The 15,774-nt window shown below is 51.7% G+C and overlaps 6 protein-coding genes across 6 annotated transcripts; 3 read left to right on the top strand and 3 right to left on the bottom strand.

The window, feature by feature from the left end:
* Positions 1-304: 304 nt before the first annotated feature.
* On the top strand, positions 305-2,156 carry ACET3X_001675 (uncharacterized protein; the record flags this gene model as incomplete). The annotated part of the gene is made up of 3 exons (XM_069446992.1): positions 305-701; positions 749-843; positions 891-2,156. 3 exons carry the CDS (start codon positions 305-307, stop codon positions 2,154-2,156), a joined length of 1,758 nt encoding a protein of 585 aa, XP_069311917.1.
* A 1,034-nt stretch (positions 2,157-3,190) lies between these two features.
* Positions 3,191-5,151, top strand: ACET3X_001674 (uncharacterized protein; the record flags this gene model as incomplete). Its single annotated transcript, XM_069446991.1, has 6 exons — positions 3,191-3,401; positions 3,446-3,625; positions 3,676-3,937; positions 3,989-4,566; positions 4,619-4,797; positions 4,882-5,151. The coding sequence occupies 6 exons, from the start codon at positions 3,191-3,193 to the stop codon at positions 5,149-5,151; spliced, it is 1,680 nt and encodes a 559-aa protein (XP_069311916.1).
* Positions 5,152-6,496: 1,345 nt separating this feature from the next.
* ACET3X_001673 (uncharacterized protein) lies at positions 6,497-7,467 on the bottom strand (the record flags this gene model as incomplete). The annotated part of the gene is made up of 3 exons (XM_069446990.1): positions 6,497-6,900; positions 6,959-7,338; positions 7,385-7,467. The coding sequence occupies 3 exons, from the start codon at positions 7,465-7,467 to the stop codon at positions 6,497-6,499; spliced, it is 867 nt and encodes a 288-aa protein (XP_069311915.1).
* Positions 7,468-8,147: 680 nt separating this feature from the next.
* On the bottom strand, positions 8,148-10,177 carry ACET3X_001672 (uncharacterized protein; the record flags this gene model as incomplete). Its single annotated transcript, XM_069446989.1, has 4 exons — positions 8,148-8,281; positions 8,335-9,730; positions 10,012-10,034; positions 10,099-10,177. 4 exons carry the CDS (start codon positions 10,175-10,177, stop codon positions 8,148-8,150), a joined length of 1,632 nt encoding a protein of 543 aa, XP_069311914.1.
* A 495-nt stretch (positions 10,178-10,672) lies between these two features.
* ACET3X_001671 (uncharacterized protein) lies at positions 10,673-11,850 on the bottom strand. Its single transcript, XM_069446988.1, has 2 exons — positions 11,600-11,850; positions 10,673-11,552 (listed from the first exon to the last, which is right to left on the bottom strand). Exons 1-2 carry the CDS (start codon positions 11,781-11,783, stop codon positions 10,840-10,842), a joined length of 897 nt encoding a protein of 298 aa, XP_069311913.1. The 5' UTR covers positions 11,784-11,850; the 3' UTR covers positions 10,673-10,839.
* A 655-nt stretch (positions 11,851-12,505) lies between these two features.
* Positions 12,506-14,147, top strand: ACET3X_001670 (uncharacterized protein; the record flags this gene model as incomplete). The annotated part of the gene is made up of 3 exons (XM_069446987.1): positions 12,506-12,693; positions 12,742-13,417; positions 13,466-14,147. The coding sequence occupies 3 exons, from the start codon at positions 12,506-12,508 to the stop codon at positions 14,012-14,014; spliced, it is 1,413 nt and encodes a 470-aa protein (XP_069311912.1). The 3' UTR covers positions 14,015-14,147.
* Between the last annotated feature and the right edge of the window lie 1,627 nt (positions 14,148-15,774).

Raw genomic sequence — 15,774 nt, 5'->3', positions numbered from 1 at the left:
GCTGAACGACACCAGGCAGAAGTAGGATGTGTGTCGTCAAGGAGGCTTTCTATACATGAATGTTTTACCTAGGTCCAGCTTGGTAGTAAGGGCTTTGTTGGAAATGCGATTCGACATGGACGGCGGAGTGGGATGAGTAAAGGGAAACGCGGAGAAGTTGAAGATGCCTCGGTCTACCAGACCTACCCCAACATTCTACCACGACCGTCCCGGCCTGGTCCGAATCATCGCGATGTGATAACTCCACTGTCGCTCCATCTCTGGAGCTTGAAGATAGGCACTTTAACGCGTGATAACCATCGCAATGGCCGGTGATGACCAAAACCCCGCGCCAAAAGACGCGTCGACGTCATCCGAGACGGCCAAAGACCGACTCGCCCAACTCAGCTCGCACATCGCCCCAAACACACCGAAGCGACGAAGACGCAAAGCCGCAGACTCGGAGGCACCCGCAGACTACTCAGACGTGCTCGGACAAATTGCGACACTTCGCAAGATCGCCGCGACGCCAGACGCGAGCAACAGGGGCTACCAGAAACAGAAACAGGCAGGAAAGCTATGGGTGCGGGAGAGAGTTGAGCAGCTGCTCGACCCTGGTAGCTTTCAAGAAGTCGGCAGCCTGAGCGGGACGGTCAAGTGGAAGCAGCTCGGGCTAGTGAAGGAAGAGCCAGAGGAATATGTGCCTTCGAACAACGTGCAAGGTATGCTCATAGAGACGGTAATATGGAACTGTATTGATGCCTCTCAGGCTTTGGGCGACTACGAGGTCGAAAGATTGTATTCACAGCCGACGACTTCTCCATCCGTGCCGGACACGCTGATGGCGCTCTCATGGAGAAAACGGTGAGCTAGCTGTGACTCGGTCAGGATACGATTACTGACGACTGCAGATATACATGGAGAAGCTTGCTATCGCACTGAAGCTACCCATTGTTAAGCTCGTCGACGGCTCGTCAGGCGGCGGCTCCGTCACCACCATCCGCTCTACAGGCTTCTCCTACCTCCCGCTGATGCCTTCCTTCACCCATGTGGTACAACAACTCAACATGGGTATACCAAATCTAGGCGCAGTGGTCGGGCCGGCGATTGGCTTAGGAGCGGCTCGCGTGGTTGCCTGCCACTTTTCTGTCATGGCCGCCGACATTGGCTCTTTGTTCAACGCTGGCCCTAATGTGGTCAAGAACGCGACATTCGAGGAGGGTCTGTCCTTCACAGATCTTGGTGGGCCCGCAGTGCATTGTACCAACGGAACTATCGATAATCTGGCGCCGGATGAGGCAGGCTGCTTCGAACAGATACGAACAGTCTTAAGCTACCTGCCTGACTGTGGTACGAAGCTGCCTCCAGTAATTGACTGCTCTGATCCAGTAGACCGAATGTCAGAGAGCCTCCGATCCATCATCCCGCGTTCCAAGAATCGGATGTACAACCCACGCGCCATCATAACTGAAGTTGTGGACAAGGATTCGTTCTTTGAAATCGGCGCTCTTTGGGGTACCACAGCCATTGTCGGCCTTGCACGCTTTGCAGGCAAGCCAGTCGGGACCGTGTCTCTCAACTGCGAACAGAATGCTGGCGCGTTGGATGCATTGGGGTCGCAAAAGATTACCCGCATGCTCAAGTTCCTAGATATTTTCAATCTTCCACTTGTTCAGTTCGTCGACATTCCAGGCTACGCAATAGGTTCCGTGGCAGAGCGTACTGCAACGATGCGGCACGGTATCACTCTCGCGGCAACCTATTACAGCACAACCATGCCCATCTTCAACGTCATTGTGCGCCGCGTCTACGGCGTAGCTGGGGGCATTATGTTGGACTGCCGCGACCCACGTATGCGCGTTGCTTGGCCATCCGGCGTGTGGGGCTCCTTGCCGCTCGAGGGCGGCATTGAGGTTGGGCACTCGTTCGAACTCAAGGAGATTGAAAGAAAACAAGGCAAAGAGGCGCGAGACAAGCATTATGCAGACTTGGAAAATGAGTATCAACGATTGATGAATCCGGTCCGCACAGCGAATGCGTTTGGTGTCGAGGAGATTATAGACCCGGCATACACACGACGAATTTGCTGTGAGTGGACGAGTCACATGTACGAGAGCTTACTGCCACAGCGGGTTCAGGAGCGGATCGCAGGGAAGTTGCAACCTTCCTTTGCTTAGGCACTCGAAGGTACCTTGACCCTAGATGCTTGTAGAGCGGCTCGTTCAATGCATACAGTTCGGTCTTTAGTCTATACTACTACATGTTCTGACACCTGCTTTTCTACGCTGGTTTTGTGCAACTACGGACTCAAGGACACCATTTTTGTACCCATTAATCCTACCTGAAGTATGTCGTAAGACCACTGCTTACCTACACCGCAGTTTACTTCGTTAGACCTATTGCACACGCGACATCCAGCCCCACCGCGTCTCGTTTCCCAGCGGCGCAGCATTTTCTATTCTATTAATGCCACGCCACACAAGGGACAAATCGAACGCCACCCTGTTTGGCGTGTAAAATGCACGCGGCATTTAGCCCCACTGCAGTCTATTTCCCAGCGGCGCAGCATCTTCTACTCTATTGGTGCCAATGCCACGGTACCGAGACTTTGTTCGGTGGATGTTATTCTGGCTACTCAGAATATCGCTGGACACGGCAAATCAAGCCTCTACTAGTGGCATACCCCCTTGGCATAATATCGATTCGGATATACCCAATTCGGCAAGGTGGCTACAGGGCTGATGTGGAGGTGCGTCTCTTGACCTTACAAGGAGCTGGAAGCTTCAAACTTTCTATTTTGTTGGGCATACATCACGCAGCCGAATGCTTTATCCTGCAACCACGCAGATACCGATCAGCGACACACGTTTGGAGATGCGTGGCGCACAAACTTTACGACTGTATCACCATGTTCTGAGCGAGTATTGATTCGTCACGGGTAGACGTCTTATATTACCAACATGCGGGGCAAAGATCAATGCAACCACGCCCTGTCGCCTGCTTACCACAGCCCAATTGTTTACATCGTCTCACTTGCATCCAAGTTGATGATACGAATTATGATGCGCAGCGCGAACCCAGGGTATATAGAACTGACGGGTACGCCCGCGCGTCCCGGACGCCCATCAGTGTCAGCCACCACTACTTCGTTCATCTCCAATACTCCACCATACCACTAGTCTAGGCTGCGATCTGAAGAACGAAACCAGGAATGGCGCCTATGGGCGCTGCCGCCGCTGCGAGGCAGGCAGAACCAGTACTGACGCGCATCGTTGAAGAAGACCAGATACCGTGGCACAAGAAAAGAAACCTGCGGAGGCTGTATGCGCTCCTGTTGCCGACGTGTATTGGTATTGAGATGACCTCTGGATTCGATTCGCAGATGATCAACGCAGTGCAGATTGCGCCGACATGGCAAACATGTGAGTTTGATCACACCTACGGGTTTGCCTTGCTAACGAATTAGACTTCAATAGACCACGAGGAGTGCTTCTTGGTATCATTTCCTCGGCATACAACCTCGGTGCCCTCTGCGCTCTACCACTAGTGCCGTATGTGAACGATAGGTTTGGTCGGCGATGGGCAATCTTTCTAGGCTCCTGGATTATGGTTGTTGGGGCTCTAGTTCAGGCTTTCTCGATCAGCGGTAGGGCAGGAGATGAAACGTACGCTTGAGAGTCACACTAACTGTTATAGCTGGCATGTATATCGGCGCTAGATTCATCATCGGTTTCGGCATACCGTTCTGCATCATCGCTGGCTCCTCTTTGATGGGTGAGCTTGCGTACCCAAAAGAGCGGCCGATCATGACTTCTCTCTTCAATGCACTCTGGTTCGTAGGCTCGCTCATAGCAGCAGGAGTATCGTACGGCACCCAGAGCCTCAAAGACGACTGGGCCTGGCGCATACCCTCGCTTCTACAAGCCGCTCCGTCATTACTCCAAATCGTCTTCATCTTGTAATGACCCTGTTCATTCACGCCTAACCTCAATCCCACTAACATCACCAGCATGATACCTGAATCACCCCGCTTCCTCATCTCTAAAGATCGCCACGAAGAAGCCTACCGCACTCTGATCACATACCATGCAGAAGGCGACAGTTCTTCGCACTTTGCCGCTGCCGAAATGGCACAAATCGAACACACGATTCGCATTGAGCTCGAGCACTCGAAGCGCTCCTGGCGTGAGATGATTGCTGTTCCCGGTCTACGCAAGCGCGTCATTATTGGCTCTTTCCTTGGTCTCTTCACACAGTGGTCCGGCAATACCTTGCTGAGCTACTATCTGAACCAACTACTGGACATGATTGGGTACGACGATCCTGGCTTTGTGGGGAAAGTGAATGTCGGACTCAATAGCTGGAACCTGTTCACTGCAGTTTCCATTTCACTGTTGGTCCGACGCTTTCCGCGCAGAAAAATGTATCTCGTCTGTGCGACCAGCTTGTTGTGTTGCTATGTTGGGTGGACAGTCGCTGTGCATCGTTACACTGCTACGAAGAGCATTGAGCCAGCGAGGTTGACAATTGCGATTATCTTTCTGTATCAGGCATGTTATAACATTGGGTATAATGTGCTCACGTATAGTAAGTTGCGACGAAAAGGTGGCAACTCAGAGAGATGTTAACCGCATCACAGCCTTCCTAGTCGAACTGTTCCCTTTTGCGCAACGTACCAAAGGCATCACCATTTTCCAGTTCTTTAGCAGAACAGCAGTCTTCACTACAACGACCCTCAACCCTATCGGGCTGCAACGCATACAAGGTCGTTGGCTTATCATGTACTGCGCGTGGCTGGCATTTGAGATTGTCTTCATTGTATGTCCTTATTTGCTCATCTGGTCTGCCCTGCCCATTATGCTTGCTTTCAAGGTGTTCCATTCACTGACGCAGTAACTGCAGTACTTCATGTTCCCCGAAACCTACGGTCGCACGTTGGAAGAACTCGCATTCCTTTTCGAAGACCACGCGCTAGCTGATGAGGCGACGACGCATGTCCAGAAGCAGGTGGAATGGTCGGAGAGACGATGGAGTCGGATAGATGAGCGGATGAGTTGGGAAATGGATGTCTTGATCCCGACGGTAGCGCGTAATGGCCGGAGAGACGAAGTAGGAAACAACAGTACAATCCACCTTCAGGACATAATACAACGACATGAGCCAAGGGGATAGGCAGTCTGTTTAGTGGAGTAGTTCAAGACGAATTGCACTTTCGGAATTAGGTTTATAGTGACCGAAGTGAACGAATGTCGTATCGTCTTAGAACTTCAATGTATACCAATAATATGTCCTGTGAAATTGATCTACGCCACAAAGAGGCTTGTCTTGTTAGTTCGTACGCAAGACTAGAGAGCACACCCTAGCAAGTATGTGGTCGGGTTGAAGGCGTATGTACTTAGATGTCTACAAGCAAAATGCCTAGCGAACACCTCTGGTTCTGTTTGTGGGGAGCTGCATGTCAGGATGATGTTCTTCGTGCTAAATCACTGTTGCACAACATACGGGCAAGATATGCGCCGCGTGCCCGCCTGCACACAACTGCACGTTGTGACGCATCCTGTGTGCGCACAAAAGCAAAAAATGGAAGTCTGAGCAAAAAGAGAGGTCTTGCCCGGAATCTAGTTCTGTTAGTAACTGGAATCGAACGATAGACGTGCTGTCCTTACCGAACCGGGGTTGCCGGAAATTTCGATTACTAATCAGAATCCGGAGTGATAACCGCTACCTAGATGGTTATTAGCGGGGGCAAGAGAGAAGTGAACTGTTGGAAGACGTACACTACAAAACCGATGCAATCTCAAGAATTGGTAATCTCATAATGCACAGTAAACGGCCCACCGTACGCTAGGAGCAACAAGGTCGATCTGTGGTTGTGGTGAAAACTTTGCTAGCCAGAACATGAGACAGAACAAAATTGATATCCTGTGGTGGGGAATATTAGCGAGGGGTAAATTGGTTGACCCCACCCTCGCAAGCGCCAAATACGCGGGTTACCGACCAGGAAGCTCTCCGTTCAGCCTGCTACAACAAGTGTAAGATAAGGTTTACGTGCTTCCATAAGTTGTATAACAGCCTACAGTACTACTAAAGATTACAAATATTTTTGTTATTTGCTGTTGGAGACTGCAAAGCAGTTGCAGAGCTGGCTGAGAAGCGCTGGATTTCGTTGTCGTACAAGGTACAACGCATAGGTAGGTAATCGCGATGGTGGGTTGTCCACATATGTATACTACAATTTTTCAGCGATAATAACATGAGTACAGCGGTCGGCGTATGAAGCTAGTTGTCTACGGGTTATTGTCATACTGTGGGATGAGTTAGGATGTTCTACAGTATTGCTTCGCAATACTGCACTGCACGATGCTGTAAGTTGAAGGCGAGCATAGTATAGATGCGATTGTTACGCATCTACAGCATGCACACACACACTCACGGTACAGTGCAATACAGGAAGTAACATAAATTCGGTCCCTAGAATCGTACAATGCTGTTTATGTGGTACTGGTGTGCTCCACTTTCAAGCTTTACCGCTACTGCCACAGATGTCCATCCATCTCTCCGTCTCCTCCTGTATGACCTCCATCTGCATGTCGATCAACTTCGCCAGAGAAGTGGTAGGTGCATGCTTCCTCAACACTTCATTTCCCACCTCAAGTAGGAGCTTGTTGACATTCAGCTTGACCGCGCCGGACCGTATACATCTTTGCATGACTTCAGCGGGAAAGTCATTGGTGCCATGTAATGCGACCAGTACGCGCTTGTTTATCTGCTTGTCTATCGCCTCGAGGCGGTCGTAGTGTAGTTGTCCTTCCTTTGGACCCGTGGGGCCGTAATCGCCGTGTACGTTTCCGATTGATGGCGCTAATATATCGATACCGGCGTTGATGAAGTTGTCGACGTCTTCAGGCGATGTGAAAAGTGCTATGCAAAGTCAGAACCGCGGGAAATATATACTGATGTTTTGCGGTCCAAGGCATACCTTCAAGATCTCCTGTATCCGCAATACCGTCCTCGCCACCCTCTATCCGTCCACTCTCTGCTTCGACAGCAATGCCCTTGTCATGACACTCCTTGGTCAGTATCCGCGTCTTCTCTAGATTCTCGGCTTCATCGTAATGCGACATGTCCACCATGACCGAGTCGACCGGTAGCGTCGCGATGATCTCTCGGATTTGATCCACATTCTGGGCGTGGTCGATGTGCAAAGACAGAGGTACTGTTGCGGTTTTGACGGCGTGTGCGGCCGCGTGAGCGAGAAGAGGCAGTTGTTTGAGGGTCGATGGGAAGAGTTGGATTATCAAGGGCGATCGCTTCGCCTCCGCCGCACGGACAAGAGCTGTCAAGTGCTCGACGTTGTAGCTGGAGACAGTCAGAATTGTGATTGATGTTTACAGTGGCTTCGTACGCGATTGCAGCCATGACGCCATAACTGCCTTTTGCAGCAGCATTGAGTATTGCGAGTGTTCGGTTGTCTTTGGTGACTGCCATGATGAATGGGTAACAATATGCACTTTGAAAGGTCTCAAATGTCTACTGATGTACGGTGCTTGAAAGACCTCGAGCGTACAGAATCAACACAATCGGAACGGTTTCGGAATCGATGCTGCTATTGTTTCCTTGCGGCATGGTGGATCCGGGGAAACCGGCATGGTTGGTTCGGGGAAGCCGCCGACCTTGGGATCGTTGATTGGTGCTCGTGCCGAGCAATTGAACATGACGTCGCGGTGAAGCGAATGATACGTCGGCCGCTTTTGGTTCGGTTCACCAGATCCTGCCGATGTACTCGTTACGAGGCACGCGTTCAGCTGAACAACGTGATTGGTATGCCATCCTGCACCCCGCTTCTACCCCACGATGCAGGGATTCGCACCGCGGCTGAGGTCTCCATGCTATAAGTTTTGCGGAGAAGGTACACTCATTTTCGTGGCGTTCTCCGTTACGCACGAACCCGTTATAGCCTCGCTACGGGGCCCTTTTGCGTCGTCTTACTGCTTCGGGGATTTGTATCGATGCGGACGCCTTCATGGAGCCACTGCGTCACAATGGAGCCCGAGCGAGGTGGCTAAAAGTCGCCGCACACGGTTCGACGGATGCGGCGATAAAAATTGGCATGCACGTGTGGAGAAATATTCAGATATGATAGCTGTATTCGGTACAATCGATGGAGGTCATGACTCGGCCCGCCAGTAGTTGGTGAGATCGTTGAGTAATGTCTTGGGTGGGAACTTGGTGATATCGAGCGTCTGGTCAAGGAGATTCAGGATAGCCGTCTGCTTGACAGGATTTTGCACGCATAAACCAGCTAGATATTGTAAGTGTTATTTTGAACAATATGCGCGATGACATGGAGCTTACCAGCATAGATAGACTTGAAATTGACCATGGCGCTCGGGATTTCCCTGCCTTGGTGCGTCATGGCAATGCCACAGATTATGTCTACGCTCTCGTCCAGGCTACGTTGTCGAATCCGAAATTCATCAACACCCCCGATTGAAGGCTGATTGATGTGAACTATGATTCTCGCAAAGTGAAACGTTTGAATAGCAGCTGCGTACGAAGGGGGATGGATCCAGATGGGCGCAAACAGAGCGCCAGGTCCAGGTGGCGGTCCTTGGTGAATGGGCTGGAAGGATATTGGGAGCGCTCGATGCCAATCTTCCAGAGCCTGCAGCAGCTTTCCCGCTTGGTCGATGCGAGTGTTCAATTCGTACTTCTTTTCGTTTGCCGCAAAATCCACGCATCTTCCACATATGTACACGATCCGCAAAGCCAACTCGTCCGGGCTTAGGTCCATTAGTCGCTTGGTCGGTCTCCAAATGGTCAGAACACGTCGTCCTTCGCGGAATGCGACCCAGGTGTCTTGACGTAACCATTGCCACCAGGCAGCTCTCCGGAGCGGGTCTTTGGACTCTCCGTTGTTGTTTTGGCTCCTCTGTATCCAGAATATACCACGCAGATGTCTCTCCCACGCTCCATTGCTGTATTGACCTTCAGAGTCCCACATCTCATAGGTACTGATGAGGATGGATGTTGATATGATCTCCCTAGATCTATTGTAGGAAGGGTAAAAGAGGTTCTTGGACAGGTACTGCAACGTCTCGTAGTAATATTGTGTACCCGCCTGCAGCAGAGGACTCTGGAGGTTTCTAATCCTGCCATCATCAATATCCGGGGATGGGTCTTGTATGTTCAACTGACTGAGTCGTGGCTCATGCAGGAGTGCCACGTGCCGTGCCGACACAGCGAGTAGAGACTTCATGAGGCCTACATTATGGACAGCCATAGAAGGGACAGTTTCCGTGAACTGCCTGGAAGGGTCGTTCAGATCCAAAATAGGACCAATGACGGTGACGTAGTGTTGGAAAAGCACAAGCTCGTCGTCAGACATGGGTATGGGGTCGATCGAGTTCCATTGCTCATGTACCGACGATTCGGCTTCTGATGCTTGTCGATTTGAGTGCAGCGAAGGGCCGGAATTTGGTGTATCTGCGAAAGGGCTCTGCTGCCTGGACAAATTGTTCCTGTCCAGATCCACGTTGAGGTTGTACTTGTCAATATTGTTGATGGCATCTTTGGCAAGCAGATCGTAGTAGGCCAAAGGCGCCGAATTTGGCGAGGGCAAGGAATTATTGACAGTCGATGGAGAGTCGAACAATAGTTCAGGAGAATTTTTCAGGAGCTGAGTGTCGATATCAGCTGGGATATGTCGTTTAGCAGGCGCTGGCGATGTGGCCGCCACAGAAGAGCCATCCTGCAACGGCGAGGTTTCTGACTGAACGGAACCAGACGCATTGCTTCCAGAGGCACCAAGGGCATCATTTGGCGACGGCCACAGACATTCTCTGTCGGATTTGCTGCATGTCGCGCATCGTGGTCTCAGCTCGTCACATTTCACCCTCCGTCGTCTGCAGGTAAGACTGCTCAAGTTAGCCGGCGGTTAACCAAGAGTCGTGCAGCGTATAGCCAATGCAGAGCTAGCGGATATGACCGTGGAAAGATATAAGGCGGACACGTGCTAGGACAACAGCTTACCATCCAGTGGTTGTACGTAGGCCCTGCAAGCAATGAAACCGCCGAATCAGTAAAACCCTCACACCCAGTCAATACACTTAAACTCACTCGCGCTCGAGATGGACGGGGTTTGCGCGGCTTGGAATTGCCTGTTGACGATGCTTGCATTACGAATGATGTTGCGCATGCTGGTGGAACTCCGCTTGGCCCTTGAGGATCCGCTTCGCCGGTCAGGCCTGCCGTGGGGAACGAGGCTTGGACCAATGGGAAGGCCGCTCAACTAGCCCAGAATGACACAGCGCATACAGAGGAGCCTGAGTTTCGATGCCTCGCGGAGTTTTGCAGGATGAGCGGACGGTGGTTGGAGAAAGGGATCGTGGTCATTCTGCAAAAGGCCCGCGGCGGACACCGCTTCGAAGACCCCGCGCCAGTCAAGAGCACTGTCCACCACCGGCTGAAGTTGGGAGGCCTAATGTACATGATACAGCTCCTGGAGCATGTCTAATAGAAGAGGAGCAGTCGCGTCCATTCGGGGTATCAATAGGTGTATCATAGGTACAGGCTGCGTGCAGCGAAAGAGATGTGCTTAGTCAGTTGTGGCTGTTGCGCATTCACGGGTCGCAATTCCGTTTTCTGACGCGTCGCCTCACCTTTCACAACCTGCATGACATGATCAACACCACCACAGACATCGACAACAGCATCGCCACATATCACCAAGCATATTCTAGCGGAGAGGAGCGTTGTGATAGTCTTTGTTGAATTGGGTCTAACAAAACCAAAGCCAGCCGGCCGTTACAGACGCCACCCGATGCAGTATAACGCGAAAAAGCAACAACAGAACCCTTCTTACCAGGCGCCGACAATGCCCGCAACGGGAATGTCGATACCGGTGGTGTAGCTGGCACTATCCGAGAGCAGGTACACATACGCACCGCCAAGCTCACGAGGATCGGCCAATCTAGGCATACCGCCATAGTACTGCATCTTCAAGTCCCAGTCTGGCGCCTTGTCGACAAAGTACGTCATCTGTGTGCGCATGAAACCCGGCGATATCGAGTTGACACGAATACCGTGTTTAGCCCACTCCATTGCGAGAGTATGCGCCATGTTGCGGACAGCGCCCTTGGTGCCTCCATATGGTGCTGAAGGTGCCGCCCTGTTTGGCCGGTACGATGTCATGGACGCCGTAAAGACGATGGATCCCTTGATACCAAGCTCGATGAATTTCTTCGCGGCCGCCGTTGCGCAAAAGTACGCGCCGAAAACGTTGAGGTTGAAAAGCTGTTCGAGCTGTGGGCGGTCGAAGTCGAGTGCGGGCTGATGTTTGGTCATTCCTGCGTTGGCGATCATACCATCGATGCGGCCCGACTGGGCAACAATCTGGTCGACAACCTTCTTGACGCTTTCTTCAGATGTAACATCGCAGTGGAGGTAGTGTACGCGCTTGAGGTTGGCCTTCTGCAGTGCCTGGAACTCCTCACCGGGCTCGAAGAGGTCCAGGGAGTAAACCTCAGCAGCGTCGTTGGCAAGGCACACGGTCGCGAGGCCGAGTCCGATACCTGCAAGGTCAGCACTTGTCTCAAGTTCCGGTGGTTTGTCTACCAACCTCTGTTTGCTCCAGTGATAGCGATCACCTTGCCCTTCAGAGATACCTTCCAGTCGAAATCTTCATTTGGCTCGGTAGAGAGATAGGCCGGGTTCTCGGTTTTCTGCTCAACTTGACCATTGTTGGTGTGCGCGTTGGCCGGCGCTGCCTGCTCAGATTGCGGCATGATCGCGGAAGGAGACATGGTCCAATTGATTTATGCTAACGTGGATTTGGAGGATGTGGCAGGTCTGGCGAAAGAATGGAAAATCGAGATGGTGAAAAGACAAACACCACTTGGCTGGCACCCCGCATGCTTAAGTACATCTCGCATGTCCACCCCGCAAGGAACTTGTGGCGACAGAGTATCGTTGATCGGAACCAAACGCTCCCCATGGGCGAGAACGACGCGAGCGTGGTCCACATTGCAGGGATGCTGTGAAGACTCGGTCGGCTCAACCGTCTTCACAGGAGCAAGGGCCTCGTGGCGAGCTTGCGCGCCGACGCGACTTGCACGTGTAGTAGCTAACGCTTGCCTTCGCTTAGTGGCACAAGTTCGCCTCGAGGCACACCGTCGGGTGCGCAGCGAACCAGTGCACAGAACATGCTCTGTCGTGTTTCTCGACCAATCACTACTGTCAAGCTTCCTGTCCAGGCGGGTCTGATGCGGAGATCTCGGCTCGTAGCCTAAGACCTGGGGTAGGGAAAAGGCCCGAACACAATCTGGGGAGGTCCAAGCTGTTTTTGGCGAACATCAGCAAAACCTGAGAGAGAAAGATGCGTTTCTCCTATAAAGCTTCATGGGTGTCGCACTCATCTAGAAGCATCAGCGACTGCTATCGCAACACTGCACGGCCTGTCGTTTGAGGCTCCGCTCTGTTGCTTACACTTCTGTCACACTTCTATCGTTTCGCGCTCAAGAACACCATGTCGTCGCCACGCCTCTCTCTAGACGTTATCGACGTAAAAGAGATGGATACGACGAAGCATGTAGAGGTCACGGAAGACCTCACCTGGACGAAGGAGGAGGAGAAGAAGTTGGTTCGCAAGATTGATCTCTTTCTGCTACCGACCATATGGTTGATGTACCTGCTATCATACATGGACCGCACAAAGTATGTTCAGCTCAAGTAACGTGATAGCCGATGCTAACGAGGTGCCAGCATCGGGAACGCAAAGATTGCCGGTATGGCAGATGACCTGAAGCTCACCTCCGATCAATACTCCATTGCCTTGGTAGTATTTTTCGTGACCTACGTCGCCTTGGAGCCACCTTCCAACATGCTTCTGGTGCGCCTCAAGCCCTCCATCTACCTACCTATCATCATGATCATCTGGGGAGCCTTGACCTGCTGCATGGCTGTCATCAACGACTTCAAGCACCTCGTCGCACTCCGAATCCTCGTTGGTGCCTTCGAATCAGGTTTCTCGCCCGGTATCATCCTGATCATCTCGTCGTGGTACAAGAAAGACGAGCAATCGAAGCGCTTCGGTGTATACATGTCGGCTGCGATTCTCAGCGGCGCATTTGGTGGTCTTCTTGCGGGTGCGATCACCGGCGGTATGGAGGGCACAGCAGGTCTCCGCGGCTGGAGATGGCTCTTCATCGTTGAGGGTGTTGCAACCATTGTATGGGCAATGGTGGCATACTTCATCTTGCTGGACTTCCCTGCCAACACGAAGCGCCTCACCGACCGCGAGCGAGCTATCGCCATCGCACGTCTCCGAGAAGGCGGTGTCAGGACACACGTTGAAGGCGAGGAGAGAATCGGCAAGGCACAGTCCTTCCGTCTTGCTCTTTTCGACTGGAGGACTATTTCCTTCATCTTTGGCTACATGGTAAGTTTGCCGATGTGGATTGTAGAGTTACTCGACTAACAGTATCAGGTCATCGTCGGTTCCTCTACTCTCTCGTACTTCTACCCGACCCTGATGACTGGGCTTGGCTACACGGACACCGTAACAGCCCAGTACATGACCGTCCCCATCTATGCCGTCGCCTTCGTTTGCACAGCAATCACCACTTACTATGCCGACGCCATATCCCACCACCGAGGCCTCGTAATCGCAAGCTGGCTCGGCTTTTCGCTCATAACATCGATTCTCGTGTGCGTGGTCTACGATTTCAAAGCACGATACGCCCTGCTTGTTCTCATGGCTGCTGGTCTTTGGGCCTCGAACGCTGTCTCCCTATCTTTCGGCAGCGCAACGTTTGGGTCCATGCAGCCTGAGGTCAGAGCCGTCGCTATTGCGCTCGTCAATGCCATGGGTAATCTTGCTCAAATCTATGGTGCCTATCTCTTCCCCAGCGACGACAAACCGAAGTATCTCTTGGGATTCGGAGTCATCTCAGGTATGTTGGGATTTGGCGTGATCGTGTACATCTTCCTTCACGTCGCGCTGAGGAGAAAAGAGGGAATGAATTCCTTCTTTTGAGGCACACCAGGACGCCTGTCGACATAGAATTCGTCACGAGTTATGATTGTCGTATTTGTAGATCACGATTGAAGTCCTTCTTGTTACCTGTCATTACAAAGGCGCTTACGCACTGCATGTATACAATTTGACGAACGCATAGAATGCTATGATTCTAGATTAACAACTTGGCGTCGCCCTTGCTTCAATGTTTGTGATGTGTCTCTCTGTCACAACAAATGCCCCGTATATATGATCGTCCCTCATTTCCTACGATATTTCTCGGCACCGCCGCCTCTGACATCATCCAACACACGGCATTATCACCCACACTTACCCAAACTCTACAGTTACAACGCCAATCGGTATCTTTGAATCCCTATCACAAGTACCATGGGTCTCTTCGACTTGTTCAGATCAAGAACCCCGCCTCTACTCTACCTGCATGGCACCCTTGGCGAAGAAGGCTGCCACATGTCCACCGTAAAGCCCAGAAACTCAGATGTGGCTGGCCTCGAGGGCAGCAACCGTAGATCTAACCGAGCAGGGCTGTCCGGACAGAACAGATCTAACAGCGGTGGATTGGGTCCGGCTGCTTTAGGGTCTCAGGACGGCGGGGGAGGCTTGCAGTCTATGCACGAAACCTTTGGACAGATGAGCGAGAGAAGAAGTAGTCATCGTTCCGGGGCGTTTGGTAGCTTCGCTGGAGGTGGAAATGGAGGGATCAACCCTGGAATTTTTGGACAGACTGGTCCTGGTAGAGGCTCGGCTATGCAAGGGTCCATAGGCTTTGGCGGAGGAAGTGGTTTCGGAAATCCACATCACACGTTGGATAGAAATCGTACGAGTGGAAGTAGTGGTACCGGTGGCCAGGGTAGACGTGGCTCGGCAGGTAGCACTGGTGCTATGGGTGGTTTTGAAGGGATGGGGGGTATGGGTTTCGGGCGCGGAAGCATGGGTGGATCTGGGGGCATGAGCTTCGGGCGTGGAAGTATGGATGGATCTCGGAGTATGGGTAGTAGGCGTAGATAACCACCCTGGACTTTACGTAGGATCTGTGCCTTAGTTTCGTAGTATGACAGTATATGAGAGCTTCATCATGGTCTCTAATACATGCCTTGCTCTCCGATCTCGTTAATCCGGTATCGCAATTAGATTCTCCCCATGTTTGTGATATTTTCTGTCCATCAGAAATTGATCAGACTCCGAAATTCATACTAATGGATATCATTCTTTGTAGCATTTGTTCACACTACAAGATCCGTGATCTTGGTTGAAAGATCACGTTTCTCTCTTCGCTTTCTACTCTTGACATGTTCGAATCTAAATTGATTGAAGTCGTTCGATCTTCACGGCGTTGACTTGAAGCATTAGAGGTCACACTACATGTGCTATAAATGATAGGATCTATGCTTACATTGTTGCATCCTCTCAACGTGCCATTCCGAACTTCTGAACTGTATTTTTATCTAACGAGTGTCAATCATATTATCCATAGCCTTTTCGTCGACGAACATGTTCTCAGGCTCTCACATCGACAAGAACATGAAAGCTTGTGTCCGACCGCGAGGAAAATCCCTCCTGGACAAAATTAGGGGTGACCCTGCTTTCAGGAATTTGCGTGAAGGAAGAAGATCGGGACTGCCTCCCAGCAACTCCTCAGAGAAGGCCGCAAAGAACCGTGGATCAGCATATCACGAGTCCTCGAATCAGCAACTATATTCCCGGGAAGCACCTGAACGGCCGCCTGCGGATCGTCCAAGAAGGGTGAGAATGGCTAG

The sequence above is a fragment of the Alternaria dauci genome, chromosome 1 (genome assembly GCF_042100115.1).
Source record: "Alternaria dauci strain A2016 chromosome 1, whole genome shotgun sequence".
Classification (NCBI taxonomy): domain Eukaryota; kingdom Fungi; phylum Ascomycota; class Dothideomycetes; order Pleosporales; family Pleosporaceae; genus Alternaria; species Alternaria dauci.
The sequence above is the reverse complement of the archived record's forward strand: the minus strand, read 5'-3'. Positions and strand labels throughout refer to the sequence as shown.

Bases quoted from the DNA above. Each gene is read 5' to 3' on its own strand.
- ACET3X_001671 (XM_069446988.1), bottom strand. From the start codon at position 11,783: ATGTCTCCTTCCGCGATCATGCCGCAATCTGAGCAGGCAGCGCCGGCC. The intron at 11,553-11,599 runs GTTGGTAGACAA...CTGACCTTGCAG, and splicing joins TATCACTGGAGCAAACAGAG to GTATCGGACTCGGCCTCGCG.